The following is a 27,468-nucleotide window of genomic DNA, read 5'->3' on the forward strand; positions in this document are numbered from 1 at the left end:
TATTGAACACTAACTGAAAATGTACCTTTCCATCTATTGTTAATGCTAAAGCATGTTTACCACCAGAATGAACGGCTACTTTCTTGACCACATATTGACTTAAGGAAGTGAGCTGTCGTGGAACAGATACGTTGTTTGTATGACCTAGCCCCAGGCGGCCGTTAGTACTCTCTCCACAAGCAAATACCTGGACATAACACTGAGATATTGAACATGTTTAAAAAAATAAAATCAAATCAAAAATATTTTGAGAAGTAAGCTTGTTTTCCAATTTAAATTAACACACAAAGAGGCGCCAGTCATGACCACAGACTTTCTCTTCGTGATTACAAACGCCCATTTTCCAAGACCATATAGCAGGTTAAGTAAAAAATGCCCTTATATAAATAACACAAGAATGCAGATCATATTGAGAATTATATTAACAGTGATGATTTTTAAGATTTATATGTTCATGGATGCCCCAAAAACTTAAATTCGCTAGAACACATATTAATCACCATATCTATTTCCGCAGTGTTATACAATAGAAACAGTAGGGATCATTATACCTATATAATGCGACATAGTACAACAAACTATTAAGAAAAAATTACTACAATATCTCACTTAATTCATATCATACTAACTTAAAAATAACGTACCTTTCCTTCATGTGATACAATGAACAATGATTTTGACCCACCAGCTATATAAATTGGTTTTAGAGCAGATAAAGTTTCAGAAAATACTGGGTACTTTATTTTAGAACCCTTGAGACCTCCTAGTTGATCTTTATCATTAAGGCCCCAAACGAATACTTTAAACGCTGAAGTGCTATTGCTTGTGCAACTCCTGTTTAATTCCTGTACAAGATAAAACAATCACTTTTTTTAAATTAGTTCCAACTGACTTTACATTCAATTAAAAATAATATCGCTTGAACAATAAAATCACAAATGAATGTTACTTATTTCAGATTAAACGTTGAAACTCTAATTTATTTCAATTAATTAAATTAAATGCCTTACTCTAATTTCACTGCTATCACTTGCTAAAAATGACACTGTGGATGGTAGTTCACTAAACATAGGCTTTCTTCTCCCTGTTATGTACAAACCATGTATTTTACAATCAATTCCACCATTCCAACAGAGCTTTATTGCTATTTCAATACATGGATAGTACTGCAAATAAATATTAGAAAACCATAAATGAAAACTTTCAGAATCATCATAAAAAATATATGAGGAAAAGAATTAAGAAACTAAATAAGAAGTCACAATCAAAAGAAGTTTTTAAAAAGAAACTGTTACCTCTTTCAAATCACTTAGTAAAGTAACTATTGTATCATTATTCCTAATATAAACTGTTGACAATTCTTGCATCGTTGAATAACTTATTCCACCACTTACTACGACCAATGAAGGCATGTAACTACTATCTGATGGATGTACTTTCATTCTCAAAGAATATATTAAAATGTCACTGTGCATGTCCAGATGTATCCAATGCTGAAAAGTATCCAAAAGATAACGAATAGAAGTGCATAGATAATCAAATAAATAGCTAAGGAAACTCTTTTGGAAAAAAAGTCTGTGCAGTAGTAAGGAAGAGAAAACAAATAAGTAACAAAATAAAGTGTGTTAGCACTTCACCAAGATGAAGGAAGGAAATTGAATGTAGAAACAAACAGAAGATTAAAAAAAATAAAATTGGAAATTAACTCTTGTATTTCGCTGCGTTTATTCCATAGTTTAAAATTATTTGGGCACCGCAGGCCAAATATCTGTTGTATAAAATTATCCAATTTTGCTTCTAATAATAACACGCCTTTGACCATTTATGGACATGTTTTCAATATGGGAATTTTATTCCAATCCTATGAAGATATGAAAAAAGGGAATCGTAATAAGTCAGATATTTTTATCCAAAATACCCATAATCTATGTTTCATAATTTTGTAATAATCACTTATTTATTAAAGCAATAACAATAAATAAAGAAAAACAAAAACTTGGCAGGAGGAGGGCCATACCAATTGTGATTAACATGAATAAGTAAAAATTATAGTCAATAAATAACAGTGTCAGAAATGAACTCACCTTCCCTTGAGGACCAGAACTTTGCCAGCAACTTCCTGCGATTGGCTCGAAAAGATTCAGTGCTGTACTTTCTTTGCTGGAAACCGTAAAAGACTGTACACATTGTGCCCAATCTTCAATAATATCTGGGTCGGAAGATGGAAATTCGTGTCGCACATATCTTCCAGGCCTTCCAGCAAATATTGCAGCACTACCTGAATAGAAATATTTATTATGCCTACTTTTGTGATGCTACTTTTTTAAACGTAACAACTGTTTAAATAGTTTACCTGGTTCAGTAATTCTATTGAAACAATGCCTGTGACCTTTTTGTGTGTAGAAACAATTTTCACAGTAGTTAAAACTACCACATGCTTTACACTTGAATCTCGGTCCAGTGATAGGTGCTTGATTACAACCGTTACACATAATATCAACATGACAAGATGGTACAGCTTCCATTTCAGAAATTAAGCCTGTCCAATTGCTTTGCTCAGGAAAATTAACAGTTACACGTCTTCCATTGTAACTGATACCTACGAAGAAAAGTTTAATAAGATCAAATTTAAAAAGATTGGGGAAGAAGATTTAATGTAGAGAGATTTTTTGCATTAAAAGTAGCAAATGACGAAAAGTGATTAATAAGGTAATTGCCACTGCATTAAAAGTAGACCAAAATAAACATGATTTAAAATGCATAAATAGAGAAAATCAATATTACTAATAATAATAATAATAATAATAATAAGGGAAGGGATTAGCTATGAGGTTAGCATACTGGACTCCCACGCGGAGGTCCCGGGTTCGAATCCAGCAGCTGACCCTTAGATTTTCTCTTCCTAGGAGCTTCTTACAGCTCACTGTCCGGTGATGGACAGTGTTGTCTGTAACGAGAGAACACTGTCCGGAGGCCGGCAGTGCACTGGAAAAAGCTCCGGGCGCTAATGACCTCAGCTGTTGATGCGCAAAAAAAAAAAAAATAATAATAATAATAATAATAATAGTATCGATTTTCTCTTCCTAGGAGCTTCTTATAGCACACTGTCCGGTGTTGAACACTGTTGTCTGTAATTAGAGAACACTTCAGATGTTGACGTACCTTAAAAAAAATTAAAATAAAAATACAACAATAAAGATAGGAAGTGAATAATAATGTGAAAAATATTAAGTAATCACAGAATCGGAACGACTGTGAAAAGATAAGCGAAAAATAATTAAAGAAGTAAAACTCCTATTTTCTTATAGATTGCACTGTTAATAATCCACTTTTCCAGTTGGACTTCTTTTGATGAAATTGTAAATTACGTTGGAAAAAATAAAATAGGACTTTATAGGTTTGAGTGAAAAAAAGCTACCTACCAATAGATGGAATTAAGAATGGCAATCTCTCTTTACATTAGGGCAGGTGTTAGTTTGTGCATCTGGGCCGTCATTTTGGACTTAAATGGGAATTTATCAGCATAGATCTTGGTATATTGAGCATAAGACATTCAATTGAAACTGGATGACATCGAGAGGCCAGTTACCTTATTCCGCTGGAAGGAACTTATTGATGTTTCTGAGATCACTAAATTCATAGTTACTTAATTCTTATCAAGCTGCTCTCCATTTTCTGGCATTAACAATGCTCCAACACTGTTTGTACTCCAAGATGCTAGCGACCGAGGAGAATGACAAGGCACGAGGAGCATTGGCCACAATGACTCCTCAACCTCTTTGAGGGGTGGAAGAGGAACAATGACATAATTTGCATCGTATCTCTTTTTGTTTTATCTGTTTGTCTAATCTGAACTTGAGAATAAGCGATCAAGAAGTGGAAGATTATGAAAAGATTCAACAGATTAATTCTAGGAAAGGGATGAACAGTTATTCTCATAGGAAATTTCAATGCTGAGGTGAGAAGAGAACAAAAAGCGTGAAATTGGAAGGGTTCTCTAGGGTTAGAGAAAGAAATAAAAGAGTATCTTAAATAGACATAGTTTTAGGTAATTACAAAATAAATTGATTTAAGAACTGCCCAGCGAGGAAGAATATGCAATTTATTTTAGCAAAGAAAAAACATCTCATCAAGAAAATAAAAATCATTCAAAATTTGAGATTTGACAAGGATCACAGTCTATTATTGACTGAAATGAACTCCCCCCAACCACAAAAAAAGAAAAAAAAAACACCAACAAATAAACAAACTTAGTAACCTCTTAGCATTCCAAATTTCACTTATTTTTCATTCAAATTAAGTTAATGAAATAAATGCGGGTTGTAATTTTAGAAAAAATAATAAAAACATAAATTTAACTTACTTGTAACAATACCAACACTGTTATGATCTATGTAACCCCATTTGAATCTGGGCACTGTAACTGATGCTCTAACTCTAACTTTATCACCTATTTTTATTGGAGGTGGAGGAATCACGTTAGAAGAGAAACCAAGCATTTCGACGTGCATAAATCTAACCCAATATAATCCTCCTTTTCCGTGCCAGTCTACCTAGAATTAAAAATTGATTCAAAATTATAATTACTCTTAATAAAAGAAAGGAATTTGACATTGTAGGAAATATTTATATTAACATAATAACAGTTCTTGTTAGAATTTAGATGTTAGAAGAAGAAATATTTATAAAAATAATTTCCCCAATGTAAATAGCACAAAATGAATTGTAACATGAGTCATATAATAAAACAAAAAATAAAGGAAGAAAAATTATTGCCGTTATCGGCATTATTATGTCTGAAATTGGCAATAATTTTTCTTCCTTTTTTGATCAATGATTCAGTCACCAAAAACTATGAACAATATTCTAAAATAAAAAATAAAATTAATTTAACAATGAGTGAATCGCAAAGACCTGTAAATTTAAATCGTGGAGCCCTTCGTGATCAACTTTGACAACGCGGCCAACATCACTTTCATTGACTTCTTCATAAGCTTTGCAACATCTTACCAGCATACCAGGAGTAACATTGTCTCTAACATACATAGCGTACTCGTCATTGCTAAGAAAGTCGCATCTCTTGTTGTACTGAGTTACAGAATTTGAAACCTTAAAAAAGTCAGTAACATTAGGCTAAAAAAAAAAAAAATTAACTTCCATACACAAAATAAAATCTTCATAGCTCTATGATTGGTCAGAACGCCCACCTACATTTGACAAATTAGATACTAGGACAGAAACAGAGGAGAATGAAATAAAATGCCATATTTGTAGAAGTGTTTTCCTTTCAAAGTGGTGTTATTACTTTCTCTTATTTACAGAGTTACAGAACATTTTTAAAGGTTGGACCCTCATTCCTCACCTCATGCGAAACCCTTCATTATCAAAGATGCTCGGGAGTTTTACAAGGGGTGGCAATACATAAAATAAGGTAATTCCTTTCTCTTTAGGGTAAAATACCCTTACCTCTAAAAGATTATCGAATTGTCAGAGCTCCAGCATAAGTGATAAGGTTCTCATTACTTAACCAGAATTCTGAATCGTAACATAGTCATTGTTCAAAGCAGATCAAGATATGTCCAGATGATTCTCCATCTGTAAAAGCAACTTGAACGACTTTACCCACATATCACAATATATCAGAATATTTCCCTCTTCACAGTAAGGGATCCTGATAGCGAGCATCGATCTAACACTGTCCATTGTTTTCAGGCTATTTAAATATTGGGGATTTCATAATGTCCTATACAGTAAATCTGCAAAACGTTTTCATTTCACCTCATCTTAAGAATGCACTGCAGTCTCATCCCCTAACTTATACGGTGGTGTCTCGTAAGTTTCATAAAAAATAATTGGACAAAAATTTTTGTTTGATCTAACATACATAGCGTACTCGTCATTGCTAAGAAAGTCGCATCTCTTGTTGTACTGAGTTACAGAATTTGAAACCTTAAAAAAGTCAGTAACATTGGGCTAAAAAAAAAAAAAAAATTAACTTCCATACACAAAATAAAATCTTCATAGCTCTATGATTGGTCAGAACGCCCACCAAACTTTACTACTTATAGTTACCTACTTATAAAATAAACCCCAGATTGTAGAAGGGAAATTGCAAATCTTCTTACTATACTCTCTAGTCGATTTACGTAAATACTTGTCACACTTTCTTTTGTAATGAAAATAACGCATCATTACCTCTTCGGTAGCAGATGTACATTCTTCTGATAAAGACTCTCTGTCTGAAAGTGCTTCGAAAGAAGAAATTGAAGCAGATCTAGAAACCGCTTCATCCGGATGTTCCAACAACCAAGCAACTAGACGATCAATGTTTAATGCAGAGTCACCAGAACTCCCACTTCCTATTTATAACAAATAAATGAATAGATTAAGTTCAGTCTTAATTTTGATTGATTAGGCTAATTGATAATTAAAATTAAAGGGCTAACTCTAAATTCAACCTAATATTACACCCTCGAAAAACAAAAGTATGAAATCAAAGAAACAAAAGTTACTTCAAAAAATTAATAATAGGTTGTTTACCTAGCATTCTAATCGCCATTTCAACAGACCTCTTAGTAAAACCCATGTCAATAAGTTGGGCAACAAGTGGCGAAGGTGCGGAAGATTGACCAGCCGATGCACCTGAGGGATGTGCTGCCAATGAAGATGTCACCATGGAACCAACCAATGACGAGCCAATTATTCGCGTTATTCTGCCGTCCCCATCTGCACTAATGTAAGGCTGGGTTGCCAAGTACTGACTCACACAGATTGCGGCTTCCTAATAAGCAAGCAAATATGCCTTAAAATGATCTTAAGATTCTAGTAGGGCGGCCTAAGGCCTACGTCATTGTGCCCCCTTAGATCCTTTTCTTATTACTACGATATAATTTTTCTTATTCCTACGATCAAAACTTACCTCTAATTCCTCTCGACTGTAATCAGACTTTAGAGGAGACGGCTGAACAGCATTTAATATAAGCTGATGTATAAGTAAAGAGTGCGGATCAGCGGCATCGTCTGCGTCATCTTCACATTCATTTAGAGCTTCTAAAGAAGAATATGGTTGCTTCAGTACTCGTCTAAGACGGCTTTGGTACTGAAGCAGAATGCGGCAAGCTTTTACAGCTGCCAGAACTTGTTGTTGATTATGTAATAAGGGTAAATTAATGCAACCAGCTGTAAAGGAAAAAGCATTATTTTGATTTTATACTGAAACATTTTCATATAGAGAGATAAAAAATAAGTTTTGGGAAATTAATCTAAATCCAAGATTTTATTATTTTATCAAGATGGTGCCACAAACTGCTTTAACGGACTGTGATCAACTGAAATGTACGTTAAGGTAATATGTGACTCAAGCTTTAAGTAGAAATCAGATTTTCTTTGCAATACTAAAGAACACAATGCTAGACAGAATTAAACCACAACAGCTTGACCTGCCATAGTACAGCACTACAGATCAACCACTATCAACCCATAAAAAATTATCGTATAATTATACACTAACTTTGCCTGAAAACATTTTTTCTAGAAAAACTATTCTGGAGAATAAAGAGCTGTTTAACGTGACTGCTATATAGGAAAGGAGGAAGAGTTACGGATTCGCTTGCAATTTACTAGATGTGACCCAATCATAAATCTTAGCCAGAAGCTGGTATCTTCAATCCCCACTATGAACCTACGGCCTACAAATTGTAGTCGTAGTAAGCTAAATTTTGGTAAGTGTTTCAAATCACATTTTTCATTTTCTGAAGATTTTAGCGTACTGTGCATCACAAAAATTTGACAAATCAAACTTACCAGGCACTGTTTTAAAAGAATGTGAGTACGTAGTAAGGGATAAGAGAGTAGCCCAGGTTTCTAAAAGAGTATCAGTCATTGGCATCTGATCTAAACTGAACAAAGACAGTGCTGCAGGCTTCACGGAAGACCAACTAACTACTTTTGTTCCGCTTCCATCGTCCATTTGAACTGCAACTTTTCCTCTTTTAGTGAATCTACACATGGTACCTGAAACACAATACAACCAAAATAACATATTGGCAAGGACAGTTTAATATAAATAACCTAAGGCAGTATTTTCCAAACGGTAGATCACCATTTTTAAAAAAAAGGTCTCCATCAATAACATATATATTTTTTATGCATCGACTTATATGATGTTCAACATTAATAAATAAAATGAGTAAATATAAAATAAAACGAAACCAAAAATATGTAAATAGGCAAAGCTGAAAGTAAGACGCCACGGAAAGCGAGTGGTTAGTCGAAAACTAAGATTTGTTGTTATACTTGCTCGGCCTTATTTTATTTAATTCGTTAAACGAGATAATTAATTAATGTAAAAAAATATAGAACATTACTTAGTCAAATTAAAATTAATTTTAATATAAGTTAAACTATTAAAAAAGTGCATGAGGCGCGACAATTATTATCAACGAGAAGTGGATTGCTGATACAGAAAATTAGTTTTTACTCAATTTATTAACAAATAAATTAAAACGCAGACAACTTATTTATACTTAAGAATTTTCGCTAATACTAATACAAATATAGACCCGAAAACGAATTACTAAAAAGGTTAATTTTTTTCTCAATATGAAACAAACCAGAAGTGTTGCCGGAGATCACTGAAGAACCTAGATGAGGTCGGTTATCTATCCCTCCAAGAACAAGAAGTGATGCCATGGCGCTGCATTGCATTCCTACGGCTTCAGCGTCTGCTTCACTCTGAATAACAAGTTTTAAAATGTGATGCAAAAACTGAACGAATATTTAAATCAATAATTTATATTTTAAAACATGCAAAAAAAAAAATCAACTTTCGTGATAAGTAGATAGAAATTTTGACTATATAATAAACAGAAAATCTTATTGCCATTTTTAAAAAAATTGCGTGAACTGAAAAATCTCAGTGAAACTTAGTATCTGAAGATGAATGATTGCAGAAACTTAAGTTGCTGCTACCTGTGGCTTTAAGTTATGCTGTTTTCACACCAACAGATTCATTGACAGAATGAGCCACCCGTTGGCCTTCAATTAACATTTTCTATTCCCTTTCAAATCAAGAGAATTCTGTATTTATGAAAATTATAAGTACCTGAAGATTTAGAAGTGGATGAGATAATAAATCGCCCGCCACAGTTAATTTAATTGTCAATAACTGATTGCAGATAGAATTCCACTCTGGGAGGATATGCAGAGATCGAATCAAATGGATACATTCTTCCACCAAAGTGCTAGTATGTGAAGGCGTCACCAAAACCGGTATTTTCACATCTGCGAAGATTGGTTTCATTAGATAAGATTGATGAATTATCGCTAAATGCTTAAATATATCGTGCAATAAAAGTAATTAAATGAAACTGTATCAGTATTTTCAACTTATGCTACTTCTTTCCAAAGAATATTTATACCAGACATATCCACCAAATCAATATTCAACAACAATTTTTGAATGCAAATTTAATTGCAATCTGTTGTCTTCTGTTTTAGATCCTACAGTTCTCCCTTAAGTACTAGAGGATCCGAAACATGAACGCATCAGAACATTAGAAAGAGCACGTGCTTAACGTTCAACTACATATTGTGTGTCGTGGAAGGGGCAAAGCTCCTACTTTACTATTAACAATTTTTCGAACAGATAAAAACAGATTGGTACTCGTGGGATCCCAACTGGGGATCTTCCACTCACCATTCCACGCTTCATGATCACTACCCTAACACTCGCCCCTATGGAGTAACTGTTATATTGCATGTACTTGTAGGTGTATATGCAACACTATATTCTTATATTGTGCGACCTGAAATGAGAGGCATTTTCATAATAATGACCTTCTTATTGTTGCGGGCAATTACTATGGATGAATGCGCTAACCTAGGCTATAAGAAAGTAATTTATTTTCTGAACGGAATGTAATTGGACGTAAAGAATTATCTGATTTTTGAATTAGTAAATGCTTTTCCCAAGAATATTCGTGACCTATTTGGTGAGGATTAGGTTTATCGGTTGATAAACCGTGTTAAAGACTTAGGTTGTGTCCCTATCCTAAATAAATAATCCAGCTGGAATAAAAAGCAAGGAAAGTGTGAAGTACGTATTTCAAACAAAGATATAAAATCTTCGATTATATCCGTCGTAACCCGCAGGTTTATTGTATCTCTGGTTTCGGATATTTGGTCTAAGGTAGATTATTAATCAGGTTATTGCAGAAATTTCTACTTCACGTATGTTTCCGTTTCGTTTGGGTAACCAGGTGCTACTACTAACCGTAGTTTGAACTTTAAGAAAAAGTCTATTATACTTCTTTCCACTCTATTAACACTTTCTTTCTCTCTCTCTCAATCTAGTTTTAATTACCTCCGTTATACACATTAATATCAGCTTGACAAGTAATTGCTACTTCGCCAAGTAAATGTAATAATCTTTCCAACACTGTACAACGTTCTTCCACATCTGATATACCATGTGGTAAAATGGTTCTCAAAAGACGATAAGTTAGCAGCTAAAAAATAAATAAACAAATAATATTTTTTCAAGAAGTTAATTTACTTAATGATAATGAAAAAATTTTCTACCTGGGTAAGAAGATCTGATTTAGTCTGGGAAGTAATAAGAAAAAAAAGTTGATCCAGCCAGGATTGGGAACAAAGTGCTTTGCAAACTGCAGCATTTAGACTAATAGCTCTCAAAAGGCTTAGGCTAACCCAATGTCTTCCCTGATTTACAGAAGTAAGATCTGAACTGCTTGATTCCTAAAAATGTTATTCTTTTACATTTGCAGACTTTTTTTTTAATCTTATTTGCATATTATGAGTATATCTTATAAAAATATTTTATACATCTTGCTATAAAATTATGCATACCTTAACCAAAGTTCTTAGAAGACTAGTGAATATCCTCAAACTAGACGGTTGCATAGAATGACCATCTATACCACAGCAAAGTGCTATAGACCATAGTAAAATTACAGAAGAATGCCTGAGGATCATATTTGGATTACATTCTTCTAGCTCTGTAACACCTGTAACATTAATATGAACAACGAAATAAATGAGAAACCAAATAACGACATTCAAGGACCTTAATACACTATAGTAGTTATGATTTTAAGTCAAAACTACTTACTACTTCCCGTTTCCACTTCTGTTTCTAATTCAACTTCATTATCATTGGTAGTTGGCGGATCGGCAAGTTTCAAATCATATTTTCCTTCTTTCCCCATTCGATAAGAATTAGCAGCACCATTGTCCCATTGTACTCTAATCCATCCATCTTCACCCAATTCGCCTATAACTCGGCCTTCTCCTGGAGGTGGCCCATCCTGCAGAAAATTAATTTTGAACAAATAAAATAATTACTTTTAGCAAATAAATTAAAAATCCATTCAAAAATGTAATGCCCATCAAAAAAATACTAAAATTTACCTGATCTCCCCATTTCCAATCAGGTCCTCGAACTACTCTTGTTCCGATCTGCAGTAAAGCCGCAATATCAGTTCCACTAAGGGAATTTACATTATTTTTATAATTTATGCTGTGGTCTTCATATATAACGTGTTTTTCTTTATTTCCAACATTCTCTGAATCTTCTGCACAAGCTGTTGTTCCATTCTCTTGATCTGAAGCAATTCAGAGCGTGTATTTAAGCAAATATTTATTTCTAATATTTCCACTTTGTCTAGTATTTCACGGAAACATGAATTAAGAATAACGAAACAAATTAATTAAGTTTTTTTCTCATCTCAGCCGATGATTAAAGTACACTCTGCCAAAATGAGTGTCCCATTTTAATCCGTTTGAGAGGTGAATTTTTTTTGTTAATTTTCAGGGCAAACCAGAACTTTTGCCATAAAATCACCTTTCTCGACTTCTGACTTATTTAGTCCCAGTTTCGGATTCAGCACTTATTTACTATCAGATTAAACCAATCTCATATCTATCTTACATGAATAAGATTTATTATTACAAAACAAACAAAGAGTTTTTATTCTCTAACGGACTTAGATTCTCATACTATCGAGGTTTTGGATAACACTATCTGTATCAACTTGTATTTGTACGGATGAATAATTGCTTGGCATTAGGCCGCCAGAAAAAAAAAAAAAAATCTTATGACATTATGAACTGAGATACTTAAGAATGGCGCTGAAAGTCGTTTTAAAATAATATTTACACAAAACATTATAGTTACTTACCGATGTCTTTTAATATTATCTCAATTAATGATAAAATTCCTGAATTAATAATGAGACTCAATTCGTTTCCATCTAATCTTTCGGATAACATCGCTAACAAGACCAACATAAATCTGTAAAAATATCAATTACTTCAAATTTTATTGCATACATATTGATAATAGAAATGAAAATATAATTTTTAATGATAATAATAACTTGATTTTTATTAAGAATCAAATCCTGAAGTAAAATTGAATCTTATTTAAGATTACTCTTGAAGGAAATGAGTCCTCAGTGTATGAAGGAAGTTCCAAACTCAGGGTGGAAGTAAAAAATGGTCCACAAGATAAATTATTATCATTAATTATTTTGTCACTTGTATGTACTAGAATACTAAATTATTTCTTCTAAAAAAAGTATTGACTTACCTTGTCCAAGATAACTTCCTTGTAGAAAAAATAAAATTCCCACTGTAAATTTTGCTGCATCGCCACCCACGACAGACTAAATCTCTAAGGCTTTGAACAGTCCATTCTACAATTCTACTTTTTGCTAATAAAACTTCAAGTTTCTGATGTGGAGTAACAAGGTGGATATCATCCATTGAATGTCTAGCTACAAGCCGACTGAAATTCAATGTTATTAAATCATTTCTCCATTTAACGCATTAGTATTACTATAACGCGTTTGAAATTTGAATACCTTGAAAATGGTTTAGAATAATTAGGACCCAACCATCCATTAATAATATTATACCTCACAGAAGGTATGAGAAGATTTTTTGATAATAATTCAAGCATCATTTCTAATCCTCTCTTTCTTAAGTTTGCTCTTTCTACCTATAAGGGTCCAAAGACCATTAATTTCATAGTAACTGCTATATTTGTAACAAATTAAGTTTTATAGTCGCCACTATACCTGACTGTACATGGCTTTCCTAAGTGATTCTATATCTACACCATCTTCCTGTGTCACGAAGTCCAAAATTGAATTCATCAAGTCTACCTCAAAACTACCACGTACAGGAATACTATGAGTTTCTTCTAAAATATGTTATTAATGATTAGTTATATCACAATAAACCTATTTAAATAGAAAAGAAAGAAAGAGATATGTTTCATATTAATTACCAATGCTGGTTTGAAATTCCTTGATTTTACTATTTTTATCGGTAGTAACATTTTCTTTCTTCATTTCTACGTTTTCGCTTTCCTGATGAAAACAAATAGCGTTTAAATAAAATGTAAGTTAATCTGGCCCTTAGTTCTTTTCCCTAAATTCCATGAAAGTCAAGGTTGCAGATTGCGGATCAGCCACTAAATAAGTTGTTAGCTGCGAAATAAGGAGTTGTAGCCTTCAAACAAACAGTCGCGGACTAGCGGTGGCTCAAAGAGGTGAGAGGTGGATGTCTGGTGACGCGGACATCTCTACAAAACTGTTATAACATAACTCTATGATAACGTGCCCTTATTGATGAGTTTACGCCGCTACTCGAAAAAAAAAGGAGATGGAGCTCTTGTGCCTAGTTCAACAGCCGTCAAGGGAAAAATAGTCTTTCAAATTGTGATTGGGCAAGAGTGATGGTATGAAGAGTGATTCATACCATAAAAACTTCCTCTAAACAAACAAAAATAGATAATGGTAACGAGTTCTAGACTTTTAAGTAGGAAGAATTTGAGAACAGCCATAACATAAAAGCATATATTTTGGTTATCCCTAAAAGGCAACACTATAATCAAACCAACCATCTTCTCGAGGACGCTAGAAATGCGACTAACTTTTGATACGTAAGAATCCTAAGAGGGGCGGATAATGATTCGGCTCAATATCTTGTGTATAGAATAGAAGTAAGACTTATTTAAAAAATAGAGAAAAAAAGTTTTTATCAAATAAAGAAAAAATAATCAGCAGAATATAAAAGGATATGAAAGAGTAAATACAGTCGAGTTTAGCTGCTTCGCGGATGTTAAAAATTACTAGTGAGAATCCTAACGATAGGTAAGAATTATTAAAAGTTCTATTGCATAGAAGCTGAAAGAGAGTTAGAAGAAAGAAAGGGACCGAAGCGGAACGAATGATATTATGTGAAAGTGAAAATCTCAAAGCAAAGGAACGAAGCAAGACAGAAAATGCTCGTTAGAAAACTGGTGTTAGTGGACATGAATACCACAGTAAGAGAAAGATATCGCAGAATTTATTCAGAAGCAAGAAGATGATTCTGGCAAGCACTTTTACGTGGTTTCAGCGCTGAGTCAAGCTTATAAATAGTTTCCGGTGGCCATTTATCTATCTGCCTCTGCTTTAGAAGAAGTTTTCGTACAGTTGCTGCAAGATATAAGATACAGGTAATTGCAGAGAAAACAAAGAACATGGGACTACGACTAGAAGGTGAAGGCGACTTGGAAATTTTTTGGTGGGGATTTACTGTTTTGAAGTCACGGGTAAGTTTAATACTAAGTCAACTACGATAGAAGAATGATGTCGGTAAAGATATTCAAACAGGCTTGCGGCCAGAAATAAGTTTTTCGCTACCTTAAGGCTAACTAGGAACGTCTCCCAAAGTACCAAATTCACCATCTATAAAACGTTATCCGACCTTTATTTCGGAAGGGAGCTGACCGACCTGGACTCTGACAGCATCTGAATTCCGTCTGAATTATTGGAAAAGAAGAATATTAAAGATTATTTTTTTATTTAATAATAGAAAGTGTGTTGTTACCATGCAAGAAGAAATTTAGAGCGATATTTTCTTTTAAGAGTAGCTAAGATTTCTAGGATTTGGTGGGTGGGATACCTGCACCGCATTAAGAGAGACCGTTTAGATGGTTGGATGATGTGGAGGATTATTTGGACGACTGAGAGGGCAGCTGTTGATTAGGAAAGTAGTAGGGCGTAAAGAGTGTGAGGTTTTATTGAATGAGAGCAAGTCCTACATCGCCTGTAGAGCCACAGAAAGATTATAGCGACGATCATACGACAATACAAAGTGTATAATATTAGTATGACAGACAGTTTTAGTTGTCGACTATAAATAGGTACTTGGTTTTAGTTTATGACTACATAAAACAATTTATTTTATTTTTTTATATATATAATTATGCTAACTTACTTTGCAAGAATAGGATTTGGAGCGAGAATGTTTTAAATCCGAAACAAATTTATGTATTTTTCTTTTCCATGGTGGTTCCGTGTACAATAGCTGTAAATTTTTTAACCCATTCAATTCATGGCTGGTAGCAGGTCTTATTTCAAATAAAAGAAACCTGAAAATGTGAATGCAATATAAATTTTAGTTTTAAGTAATGAATGGATAAAACTCGTATCATTAATTAAAATTGATTTTAAGCAATTATTCAAAAAGGTATAAATTAATTTTACTTATGACATGGATTTAAATGACTTTTAATAATTATTACAATAAAATTAAGTTTATCAACCATTCCAAATTTTAATTTTACAGAAAATTCATAAGGATTGAAGATACAAATGCTTCTCTTTTTCCACTTCCCAGAAGCTCTTAATTTTTTTTAGTTTTTAATGTTTTTTTGAACTGTTTTTAAAGCATTCATATATGCGTGTGATGCAAAGTTTCAGCCAGAAATTCCACCCAGCTATGGAGGAATATGAACTTATTGGATCATACTATGATCAGGTGAACTTCACAGTTAATTTGAGCAAGTCGAAGGTGGATATTTTCTGAACAGGAGATAAACTTTCCTATAATGAGCGATGGTGTTTTAAGGGATACCCGATAAAGAAATATAATAACTATTAATATACGGGAGTTATTTTGACCATCTTGAACGAAAGATCCAAGTAGCTACATGTTTATTATAACGCTGAATGGTTTCAGACTTCCATCCACATCAGGGCAGATTAATCAGTTTGGTGTAGAGATTTCGACTTCACTTATGTTTCCATCTCGTTTGACTCAGCAGGTGTAGGTGGTAACGTAAGACGAGTCGAAATCTCTAACAAAACTGATTAACCTACCTCTGATGATGGTTAAAAGTTCGAAATCGATCAGAGATACAACAAATGTGCGTGCTGCGACGGATAAAATCAAAGTTATCTAGATTTAAATTATAATGAGACCTGTAGATCCATCTTGTATTCATACCGAAAAGTGAACCGTGATATTAATTGGTAATGCTGAACTTACGTTTGACTGTAAAAACCAAAATACTCTAAAATACTCTTTGAAGGCTCTAACATAATAAGTTCTTCACATTGTAGTACTGTTAGTTTTATTCTTTCAATGTCCCAAATCTCTGTAAAAATGCCTTCTACATTTCTCCTTTCAAAGCTACATTAAAAAACTTGGCCAACATTTCAAAAACAGCAAACACAAAGCCAAGAAAGGAAATAAGGCCATTGAGAATTTGAGTTTTTTTAACAGAATACTTAGCACATAAATACCTACAGAAACCTTTTTAGATGTTCCTCAAAAAGAAACAACATACCTACACTTTTCCATTACAGGTGCACAAACTTCTTTATACGAACGATTTTGTTCTTGTCTCATTTTGACCAACTTCCATTTAGTCTGATGTATTGCTTTCGCTATAATATTGAAACAAGGAGTAAATGCAGTACCACCTATAAAAGTAAAATCATCATTTAATTAACACATAACACTGTTGAAAAAAAAATTGGTAACTGGGAAATTTCAAATATTTAAATGATAATGATTCCTTACCTTTATCAGCGATAGTAACTACGTGAGCCAAAGCTAAATGTCTAACAAGTACTGCTAGTAACAATTTAGTCACTTCTTCAACAGGATGATCACGACTAAACTCAGAATGCACCAACAGATTCTGCTGTTTAAGGTTACGCTCCAAAGAATTCATTAAAGAAGTCATAACTTGTTCCTAATAATTAAAGCTGAATAAAATAATCGATAATATACATACTTCGGTTACTGTAACTAAATCTATACAAAGTTAACAAACTATTCTAAAATTAATTTTCTCAGAAAAATAATCATTTATAAAACGTGAAGGAACGGATCAAAATGTTTAATATTTCTATTTATCAAAAAGAGGATTTGTTGGCGCTTGTTAATCAAAGAAATTACGAGTATAATACCAGACAATTCTTGTTAAAACTGATTAGGAGCATTACCGACAGATAAGATCTTATATAATTTAATGCTCAAAATCTAAAACCAACCAAAGGCTTTTATTGCAAGGCTATGACTATCACGTCTGAATCTATATTGAGGTTGGAAAAGGGTGGTCTAAGATTCAAGAGGACTTAAGACCTCTTGTTCCTACGAAGTCTTATCTCGTTAGGTAGTACATTGAGGTCGGAATTCTACACGACTGACTCTTTCTAAATTTTCGAGCAGTTGACTTGTAGGATCATTTTAGAACATTTCAAAATACCCAAAACGAATTAGAAAATACGTAAGAAGTCGTGAAGATTTTTACAGAGTTATGAAGAGTTCAAGTTAACATTTCAAGATATTGAAGATAAAATTCCAATATTTTTCTTTTTTAAAAAATGGGGTGCAAGTATAGCCAAAGCACTGATATATTATTTTTAAATAATTTAAATTAAATTATAGTAATTAATTTTCGTCTCAGGGATCATCCGAGCAATTATTAATGCCGAAAACTTATTTCGACAATACCACTTCAATCAAATAAATAAATGAATAGAAACTTCATATCATTGGATGGTGAATTTATATCGATAGCCAATCAATGTTTAAGAACATAGAAGAAATATTAAGTTCATTACAATAACCGTTACGTTCAGCATTGCACTGCTAATAAAACGAGAGCTATTGCAAAAAATGATCGATGCATTGGCTTAATGGTTTCAAGTTTATGATGAAAAAAAAAAATCCTTTGATATTTAAAAAACGCTTACAGATAACCCAAGATCATTATCTAACTGCGCTGGTTGTGGTTGGGCTGCTACCGGAGGTTCGGTAGTAGGGGTAGAATCTGCGCTCCTTGCTTCACCCTTCTCTTCAAATGGGCTAGGTGGAGTCAATGAATGAAGACCGCCTTTTAGGAATCCAGATCCTCCAGACTGATTGAGCCACTGACTGCATTCTTCTTCGGCTGGAGAAAGTGGAGTACTGACGTATAAGCAATAAGCGTGAAGCCCTAGTAAGTAACCAAGTGCACGTTCTGCATCCAATAATATTGAGATAGTTCCCACAGTAGAAGTCACGGCACATCCCTAAAGATAAAAGTTATAATTTTTTAATAAATTCAAAAAAAGAATACGCTTAAAAAAGTGATACACAATAAAAGTTAGCTTATATTCTTTTCACACACTACTTACGGGCGCAACATCGTCTTCAGGATCAACAAAGGTACCCACACAGTATGACTGTAACAGATCTAAAGGTAGTTCTCCAGTATCAATTTGCCCCTCTTCACTCTTACATAAAAGCTTTTGTACTAGATCACTTCGAGTATCATCACACCTAAGATAATTAATTTTAAAACATTGATGGAGACTTTTGGCAAGAAAAATGAATATTAAATTTTTCCTTATATACATACCTCAAGTCTTGAATATCGTATACTTTATTATTTAACAAAATCCATAAACCACCGTCTCTGTTATGATTTTCTAAGTCAGCTTTTCTAATAAAAGACATTTCATCGGCGCTTTTGGTTTTAGCTGTGCCAACAGAGCCATCTTAAACATCACAAAAAGTAAATTATAAATTTAAACTAATTTTTTATACTAATAACTTATCAGCTAATAAATACTTAACAAATAATGCGACTTAATAAAATTTAATTTTAAAATGAAAAAGGAAACAAATCTAAAACAATTCTGAATTAGACCACTCCTCTAGCAACTTATGTTTGAAAATAATCTCTTGCCAAATTAACATGTTAGGTTGACATTACTAAAAGTGTATGGCACGAAAGAAAAAGATTCGATTTTTCATATATTTTACTGCCTTCAAACTGAAAAATAAATATCTTTCAAAACGGTGAACCTAATAAACTAATTAGAACGCATAATTAATTATGTCAGTAACTAATATTTTGCGTAATTACCTGTACGTATAAATGCTTGTTAACAAGTAAACTTACTTGTAACTCCAGGCCAAGATATGTCGTCCTCGTCTTCTCTATCTAGCCCAGGAGTGCACCGATTAAAAGATTCCAAAGCATCCAATAAAGGCATAAATATATTAAGCCAATTTTCGGAATGTAAGAGAAGGGGTAATTCTTCATGAACCATTACCAAAGAAAATATTAATTCTGGCAATAATATTTCTGGGAAAAATAAAAATAAATAAATCCAAGAAAATCTATAATCCTACATATATTTTCAGGCGGGCTTTACGTCCAACGCCTAATTAGATGTCGTTATGGAGGCGATAAGCAAATGTACTTAACTATAAATGTTTAATATTAAACAAGAATGAAATCCAGACCGGGAATAGAACCATTACCTCGTTACGTCTTGACTTTGCTAACATCGCCTTTATTGTATTTTTGCTTACTATACTGACATCATGGCAAGTTAGAGTGGAAAAATTGTATCAGTTACTTGAACAACAAAAAATCAACTCAAGTTTAAAATAGCAAAGAAACTGCACTTTTTTAAACATTTTACAAGTACATTTGATATTTTTTCACTATCTAAAATAAACTAGTTTTATTAAATAAAGCATAGAAAATTTCTAAATCAAACCTACCAATACTGCTACCTCGCAGAATCATAGCAACAATGCTATAATATTTGTTACTCTGCAATGCAATTTCAGCTGCTAAATTGAGAGTTCCAGTGACTAATTTGCACAGCTGTTCGATGTATTTTTTTAATAAAGCCTCGGCACCCATTTTGGATTGTTCTGAAATAAATTTTTAAGATAATTTTTAAAGTTTAAATTGTACATATCTGCTAAGAATGAACGATCAAAGGGATAATTATTCAACACCATTAAAAGCTTTGTCTTGAGTGCTGTGAGGATAGATACGAGCTATGAGCAGCCTCTGAAATCTTAGTAACAAATTTAGACTAGGCGAACTCTGTTGTTGTTGCCAAGTATCATTTCCAATTCTTGACAATCTTGATTCAGTCTGCCAGAGGCAATTTCTGTGAAATTCATAAACAGTAATATTTAGAATAGATTAATGAAAAGCTTTTGTTTTTTATAAATGATTTCATTAAGAAATTTTCCTAATAAACTTCCACAAAAAGACCTTGTTAGAGTTTGAGTATTGAAAACAAACCGAAAATAATTTCTAAAATACTGTTTTTCTTATGAAAGGAAGTTTATCCTTGAGAATTTTGAGAAGCGGTCAACAACAACGGTCGAAAACCGAAACCATCAGTCTAATAGAAAAATTGTAAAATATCTTTTTTAACTAGTCCAACATTTGGAGCTTCAAATTACATAAAAAACTTTCAAAATATAGAAATTATTTTTTCGATACAAAACAATGTCTTTGAAAAATGTAGATTCCGACCGTTTCATTAACGACGAAGCCATAGTATCCTATAGCGGTAATAAAGCATATCTGTGATCACTAACTGTTTAGACTCTGATTCTATTCCAAACAAAAAATGAATTAAAACATTTACTGTTACAGACATTCTATTTACCTTAAAAGTTGTTTGACTAGATAAAACAAAGGCACCCCTGACAAATAATTTTCTTTACTCTCTGTCTCCATGTTCGTCATAATTTCAGGGGAAATTTCTGTATGTTCCGCTACAAATGACGTAAATTTAAACATTACTTTTTGTGAACAAGAAGAAATTTGGATCAATTAATTATTCTAAAACAGACCCATTATAGCAGCCTGAAGTGAACTTTCCAAGCCTCCATCTGCCATAAGGCTTGATACAAGTAAATCCGTCATAAAGTGTTGTCCATGGCTCATGTTACATCCACGCCAATCTGCCCAAAATCAAAAGCAAAAAATTAATATTTACACATTAAAATAAATTATAAAAATAACAAAAGGAAAAAAGCAAATATTACAGTTTTACCTGCTGCTGGAAGTAGAGAAGATAATGTTTTTGCTCTTTCATCTACTGTTGGAAGCAGAATACTCCAACCAGCTTGTAAGGTTGCTTGAGCTGCTGCTTGAATAGTTTCGAGAACGCCGTTATTGCTAGCTAACTCTACAACAGTGTGTTTTAAACTACACAACAGTGGCGACCCTGGTTCCATACCAACAGTGCGAACGTCAACGTTGTGTACACTCATGGAATGCAACTAAAAGTAAAAGCCAAATTGGTGTTTTCTTTTTAGTTTTCAAAGAAAAGAGAAAAACTGAAAAATGAGTCATGAATTAAATATAAATAATGTCTAAAACTAAATAAATTATGAGGTTTTTAAAAATACATATTCTTTTTTAATGAATCACTTAATTAAGCCTTATTTTGGTGGTAATTTGATATACTATTTGTACGGTTAAATAGGTAACTCGAAAGAGAAATATATGAGGCTGCTCTGACGCTATCTATAGATAAGGTTCATTGTGACAGTGATAGTCACCTAATAAAAATGTCTCAATCCTCACTTTTTTAATAAAGGGGATTTTGTGGATATTCAGGAAACAGTATTTAAATGGGGTACTTCTTCTGCTACAAATCCTTAATACCAAACCGACTGAATTCAGTTAGGTAAGCAGTAATCTGAAGAGCTCGCAGTAAACACAATTCATCTTCACCCAGAATTTTCTAAAATCGCGTCAGATAAACTCTATAAATTGCAGGTCATAAAAAAACTCGACTTTTAGTCAAGGTGAATCAAGCCAAAAAAACCTATGAGGATTCATTTCTTATCACAAAAAAAAAATATAAAATAGTAATAATACCTGTAATCTAAGCAAATTCAACGATGCTACAATCATGCACTCCTTTGTCTGAGAAGGAGGCCAGTCTGACTGACCTGTAGCGCCTTCACTCGACTGTTGCAATATCTGGTCCAATCTTAAGAAGGTGTCTTTACAAACATCTACCACCAATGGAACTCGAAGACCAACCAACCAACTTTCACTTGTACCCCAAGCAAAACACTACATCCATTTATATAATTTTTTATTATTTTTAAAAATTAAAAATTAATAAAATAAATAATATATATCTTTACCTGAGTGGGTCCTGCAGCAATACCAACCACTTGGCCAGAAGAAATTGCTGAAGAAACCAATGTGGGTTCTTCAGATACTAAACCAACGCCATTCCCTCCGTCAGCACCTAACTGGCTGTACTCCTTCTTACCCCAAGTATATAATTCACCTTTTTCAGTAAGAGCCATCACATGCACGACACCAACTGATACATCTTTAACAACTTTACCTGAAGATATTGATTCTAATCAGATAAATTTACTGAAGTTTCAAGAAAATAAGATTTCTCTAAACTAATATTTCGAAAAAGTATAGCATATTAAATTTATAGAGGGCATGACTCGTATTTTGTGGTAAAAATGAAAAATACAAAGTAACTCTATGGATGGTTTTTGTTATGCTTGCCTTTTTCTGAAGTCGTGATTACCTTCTGTCTAATCTACACTACAGAAAAGTAAAAGCGAGTCCTCCTACCCACTCTGAATTAATAGGTCTAATAAATACTAAGACATTGAAAAACAAGGAAACGAGCAAGTACATATAGAACAATTTTTCTGGAACAAAGTTGTAAGAGAAAAAAGTGGTTACATAATGCAAGCAGAAGGTATTTTTAAAATATTTTAAAAAATCTTAATTACTGAATTATCCATTTTTAACATATCACGTATTACGTTATTTCTGAACTTTTTTTTTCTGATTTCTCAATACTATATTACAAACTTAAACATAAAATAATATTAATAAAAGAGCTCCAATAACCCTGCAGTCAATATGGAAAAAAACAAAAAATCAAATTTACCTTCTAACGCTGAAATTAACTTTGGAAATCTAACATGTTCTTCTGAGGTATGGCCTAATCTGTAATTGTCTCCTTTCCCCCATGAATACAGTTGTCCATTCGAAGTTAATGCCAAACTAAACTGGTTGCCACAAAAAACTCTAACGACATAAACGCCTTGCAAACGCTCAATAAGTTTTGGCATTTTGCTGCCATCACTACCCCCTCGACCTGTAATAATCCAGGGCATAATTTAACTGTTTTATGTTAACCGAAATAAATAATTAAGTAAGAACCAAACCAACCTAACTTTCCATAATCTCCATCTCCCCAAGAGTACACTAAACCAGTTTCAGTTACAGCCAAAGTTTGAGCGTCTCCACTTCCACAAGCCACATCTACTATATGTTGTCCTTCAAAATTTAAAGCATCATGTAATAAATAAAACTCAACTAGAGATAAAAAGAATGGTAGAAACTAAATTAAATATAGAGACAGTTTTGAAGAAGACGTTTGGATTTTAATTATACATATATTGGAAAGAATACATAACTGCTTCGTTACAACCAGTTCTGTTTTACCTCAGGTTGGCTTTATAATTGTGAGAATTAAAATAAAAATGTACAAATTTAACCATTGAATTTATACGCAGATTCCTTTAAAAAGTATTTTTAATATTTTAAACACACATTTTATGTCAATAGTCTCCTCTCTGAATTTCTCTATGAAATGTAAAACAAAAAATCGCGTTTTAAACATTAATGTGAAAAAAGAAACTTTGGAATTTCTTTCAAATTATTGTAGATCTTATTTCTGATATAGATTTGATTTTTAACCGAGCTGAGAATGAGCCCACGTGGTCTAAAATGTTATGAAAAAATGATAGTAATAAAAATAATAAAGTACTGAGACTGAAATTTCGCCACTTTTTATGCTGTCGTAACTCAACATTTAATTAGGATAGAAATTTAACAATTACAAAACTAGTACTTTATACCTTTCAGGGCTGAAACAACTATTGGTATGCTGACATCTTCACTATTTCCATGGCCTAGTCTACCATAATTTCCTCTGCCCCAGGTGAAAAGTTCTCCTTTATCATTTATGGCAGCACTGTATAATAATTCGAATGTTTTATATATTTCTATCAATTTCTTAGCCTACTTAAATAAATAATGCTTACACAAATTATATGCATCGACCTAATTAAATAGACCAATAACAGCTTTGAAAAATCTGTAGGTAATTCCAATACCTTTCAGAAATGTTTTCAGAAATTGTGATTATTTACAAAAGAATTAAGGAAGAGATTAGCAATGACGTAAATGCACTGAACTTTCACACGTAGGAAATCTTGTTCGAGTAATTAGTCTGTCTCTTAGATTTTCTATCCCAGGGCCACTTGAGCTCCTCTTATGGAATTTAACGAGAGGGCACCGCCCAGAGGCCGGCAGGCAACGCTCTTAAAAAAGGCTCCGGGCCCAAGATGTAGATATGTGGACAAATATTAAATATGAAAAAGATTAATTAAATATAATAAATATATTATACCTATAACTACTTCCAGCAGAAATCTTAACAATCACTTGCGACGCAAACGCTTGTACTAATTGTGGTTCGGATTTGTATTTATTATCACCATGTCCTAAACGACCACCGTCACCTATACCCCAAGTATATACTTCTCCCTCCGCAGAAAGTGCCATGTAATGTTTTCCATCAGAGCGGCAAGATATATCTACAATATCTTTATTGGCAAGAGCTTCAATTTTTTCAGGATACTAAAAAAAAACATTTTTTGTTTTTTTAACCAAAAAAAAGAAAAAAAATGCAAAAAGTATAAACTTAAAATTACCAAAGACCCATTGTTGTTTGATAAAGTATAAACTGTATTGTTTGTAGTAAGAACAAGTACTGATTTATCAGAACAGGCCATCTTTAACACTCCCAGTTCTCCCAATTGCTCACAAGCTTGTGGCCCCTCCTGCAACGACCACGGTACCCAACCCCAAGCTCGTACCTCCTGATATAATTTTTTATTCTGTAAAAAATAAGTATATTTTTGTTTATGAAACAAAAGTTTCTACTTAATAACTTTAAATTGACTGTTAAATATTAAACCTCTAAAAAAGTTGGAGGTGGCAAGTAAGGTGTTGCCATTCTATCTAAGTGAGCCATTAAAACAATTGCTGCTAATTGTAAATCGACTGGTTCTGTGTCGTCTTCCGGCAATTGAAGATAACGCAGAAAGCATTCGGTGGCACTAACCTGCATAATACAACAATCAAAAATTAGTATTAACACAAAAAATCAAATCAATTTCAGCAAGCTAAGAGACTGTGTAGCCTAGACGTTAAGATTTCTATTAATGAAGAAAAAAAGAATGATCTTTTAAAAAAATATTCTTAATGTGTGAAAGAATTCCTCAGAAGTTCTCTGTTTCACTGGATATTTCTGGTGAATTCTCGACATCAATCACAATACTGTCACAATAAGTTTAGTAAGAGTAGTTAATAATAAAACTGGTAAAAATTACTTTAAGCGCTGAAGAATCGTTCCAAACATCTGATACATTAGGAGATTTTACAGTTTCTATATTAGCCAAACGTCTTAAAAGCGGAACCAAAGGTGGGTTGTCAATTACATTTTCAATCCTATACAAAAAAAAAATATATCATTTTTATTAAAATAAAAATCACGAAAATAATTTTATTCAGGTTTCGATAAAAATTCAGACTTAATTAATGCACTTGGTTCAAACAAAGATAGGAAGCTAAACTTGTCCCACTTTTCAGAAGCATGGTATACACTCAGCATTGAACGACTAATATTAAAGCATTCCAACTTGAAGCTTCTTTTTACAACTCACTCTCCAGAGCTCTAGGATGGCACTAACCACTCACGTTCTCTATAAAAATCCTAGAAAAGCCCCATATTGGGGAGATAACTATCCCTGGTGCCAGAAATCTCTTCCCTCAACGCTCCCGAGGGAGTATATTCTAGCAAAAATGTCACAATTAAGACACTCTATTCAAACCCCAGAAAGGGTTGAGGGCGGCAGATTGAAATAATTATTTCCGGTTCTTACACTCCTCCCATCTAATACAAGGTATATCGATCCCCACAACCTGGAGTCCAATTGCCTTCCAACCTGAATTAGTCAGGAAAGATTAAAGCGTAGAAGTTTCCATTCTCATCACAATCACCCACAATGACATGATCAACTTCAACTTCTCTAATTTATAACTAACTTTCTCTGTTTCTTTAATGCTATAAAAACCTTCATTACATTTGGTTAAGTACCTGTTGTCCCTGTTGCTATTTCTTTTGTTGTAAATTAAAAGCAGTAGTAAAACAGCATCTAGGATGTGACTTAGAGTAGCCCTCTGAATAGCTAATTCTAATAACAAGCAAAGCGCGTAATGCTGATCTTTTAGTGGTACATCCTGCAGAGGTGAACTACTGCAATTGTCATCCCTAAAATTTAAATCTTATTAGTTAATGAGACAGGAAAACAATCCCATACAACTCTTAATGCGATTATGTAGGAGTCATATGACAGATTTAAAATAATAAAGTTTTTTAAGTACTCCTCATTCATTGTTAACACAGACTCACCCTAAAACAACCTGGCGTAGAAATTTTGTTGATCGGTCTACCACTTCCATCCAAACCGAAGAAACTTCTCCTTCATCAAAGAGATTCGCTTCTGGCAAGGACTGCAAAGCTTCCAGTGATTCTTGTAGTATTTCGGTGCATAAATCTGCATCTTCCCCTGTATGATAAAAAATATTTAAATTTTGAAGAAACTGTAGAACACAGTTCTTGTTGAATGAAAATTAAAAACAATATAATTTCTTGCAGAGGTTATGGCTAATTTTACTCAATTTACTTGTGCAACTAAGATGCTGATTTGGTTAATCATGTGGCAAAAAAGATTTGCTTGGGCGATTTGGAAAAACTAATAGGGAAAGTCCTCAACCTTCTTAGTAGGGAAGGTTTCGTCTACTAGATCCAAGGGCACAATAAGCCTCTTTTGGCTGCGGCGCCGTGAGGTGAGGTCCCGTCCGCTGTTGAACAAATCTAGCGGACTTAGAAAACACAGGTCCGGAGTTTGAGTCCTTCTTGCGCCCTTGGATTTACATTTTATCATCCTATGAGCCTCTACATTTCATGCCGTTGATCTTTAAGAGTACAGGAAATTAAAAGTACTTGTTTATTATGAACGGATAAAAGTGCACTCACAAAGTTCAATTGCTATCGAAATCAAATACTGATGTACCTAAAATGAAAATACTGAAAGAATCGTGGGAAAATCGGTAAGAATTGTAGAAATCGTGATTTAATCTCTCAAAGATGCTGATTTCTTGAATTCTGAGATAAATAAATCTGTAAGATACGACATATAAAATCAATGATGCTTTGCATAACGGAA

At 33.2% G+C, this 27,468-nt stretch overlaps 1 protein-coding gene across 4 annotated transcripts in view; it reads right to left on the minus strand.

Moving 5' to 3' along the window:
- Positions 1-27,468, minus strand: part of HERC2 (E3 ubiquitin-protein ligase HERC2) — a 51,848-nt gene that overhangs the window by 19,159 nt on the left and 5,221 nt on the right. For all 4 annotated transcript variants that reach the window (XM_074131651.1, XM_074131633.1, XM_074131642.1 and 1 more), the window contains exons 6-52: positions 26,652-26,808; positions 26,337-26,510; positions 25,570-25,687; positions 25,155-25,301; positions 24,889-25,074; positions 24,585-24,814; positions 24,031-24,146; positions 23,339-23,446; positions 23,055-23,264; positions 22,276-22,484; positions 22,001-22,201; positions 21,168-21,396; positions 20,965-21,075; positions 20,778-20,886; positions 20,110-20,267; positions 19,867-20,022; positions 19,256-19,441; positions 18,710-18,848; positions 18,486-18,630; positions 18,063-18,380; positions 16,882-17,056; positions 16,646-16,781; positions 15,292-15,445; positions 13,313-13,394; positions 13,101-13,225; positions 12,885-13,021; positions 12,611-12,808; positions 12,201-12,313; positions 11,431-11,624; positions 11,132-11,327; positions 10,870-11,027; positions 10,582-10,758; positions 10,364-10,508; positions 9,104-9,282; positions 8,613-8,733; positions 7,804-8,013; positions 6,920-7,179; positions 6,541-6,781; positions 6,196-6,359; positions 4,915-5,109; positions 4,364-4,553; positions 2,354-2,599; positions 2,085-2,278; positions 1,296-1,493; positions 1,011-1,166; positions 645-845; positions 26-187 (exon numbers count right to left, since the gene is read on the minus strand). In XM_074131651.1, the coding sequence (XP_073987752.1) occupies positions 26-187; positions 645-845; positions 1,011-1,166; positions 1,296-1,493; positions 2,085-2,278; positions 2,354-2,599; positions 4,364-4,553; positions 4,915-5,109; positions 6,196-6,359; positions 6,541-6,781; positions 6,920-7,179; positions 7,804-8,013; positions 8,613-8,733; positions 9,104-9,282; positions 10,364-10,508; positions 10,582-10,758; positions 10,870-11,027; positions 11,132-11,327; positions 11,431-11,624; positions 12,201-12,313; positions 12,611-12,808; positions 12,885-13,021; positions 13,101-13,225; positions 13,313-13,394; positions 15,292-15,445; positions 16,646-16,781; positions 16,882-17,056; positions 18,063-18,380; positions 18,486-18,630; positions 18,710-18,848; positions 19,256-19,441; positions 19,867-20,022; positions 20,110-20,267; positions 20,778-20,886; positions 20,965-21,075; positions 21,168-21,396; positions 22,001-22,201; positions 22,276-22,484; positions 23,055-23,264; positions 23,339-23,446; positions 24,031-24,146; positions 24,585-24,814; positions 24,889-25,074; positions 25,155-25,301; positions 25,570-25,687; positions 26,337-26,510; positions 26,652-26,808 (8,114 nt within the window). The remainder of the gene's footprint in view (positions 1-25; positions 188-644; positions 846-1,010; positions 1,167-1,295; positions 1,494-2,084; positions 2,279-2,353; positions 2,600-4,363; positions 4,554-4,914; positions 5,110-6,195; positions 6,360-6,540; positions 6,782-6,919; positions 7,180-7,803; positions 8,014-8,612; positions 8,734-9,103; positions 9,283-10,363; positions 10,509-10,581; positions 10,759-10,869; positions 11,028-11,131; positions 11,328-11,430; positions 11,625-12,200; positions 12,314-12,610; positions 12,809-12,884; positions 13,022-13,100; positions 13,226-13,312; positions 13,395-15,291; positions 15,446-16,645; positions 16,782-16,881; positions 17,057-18,062; positions 18,381-18,485; positions 18,631-18,709; positions 18,849-19,255; positions 19,442-19,866; positions 20,023-20,109; positions 20,268-20,777; positions 20,887-20,964; positions 21,076-21,167; positions 21,397-22,000; positions 22,202-22,275; positions 22,485-23,054; positions 23,265-23,338; positions 23,447-24,030; positions 24,147-24,584; positions 24,815-24,888; positions 25,075-25,154; positions 25,302-25,569; positions 25,688-26,336; positions 26,511-26,651; positions 26,809-27,468) is intronic.

This window comes from Rhodnius prolixus, unplaced genomic scaffold (genome assembly GCF_049639745.1).
Source record: "Rhodnius prolixus isolate KJV_2025 unplaced genomic scaffold, Rpr scaffold_1, whole genome shotgun sequence".
Taxonomy (NCBI): Eukaryota; Metazoa; Arthropoda; class Insecta; order Hemiptera; family Reduviidae; genus Rhodnius; species Rhodnius prolixus.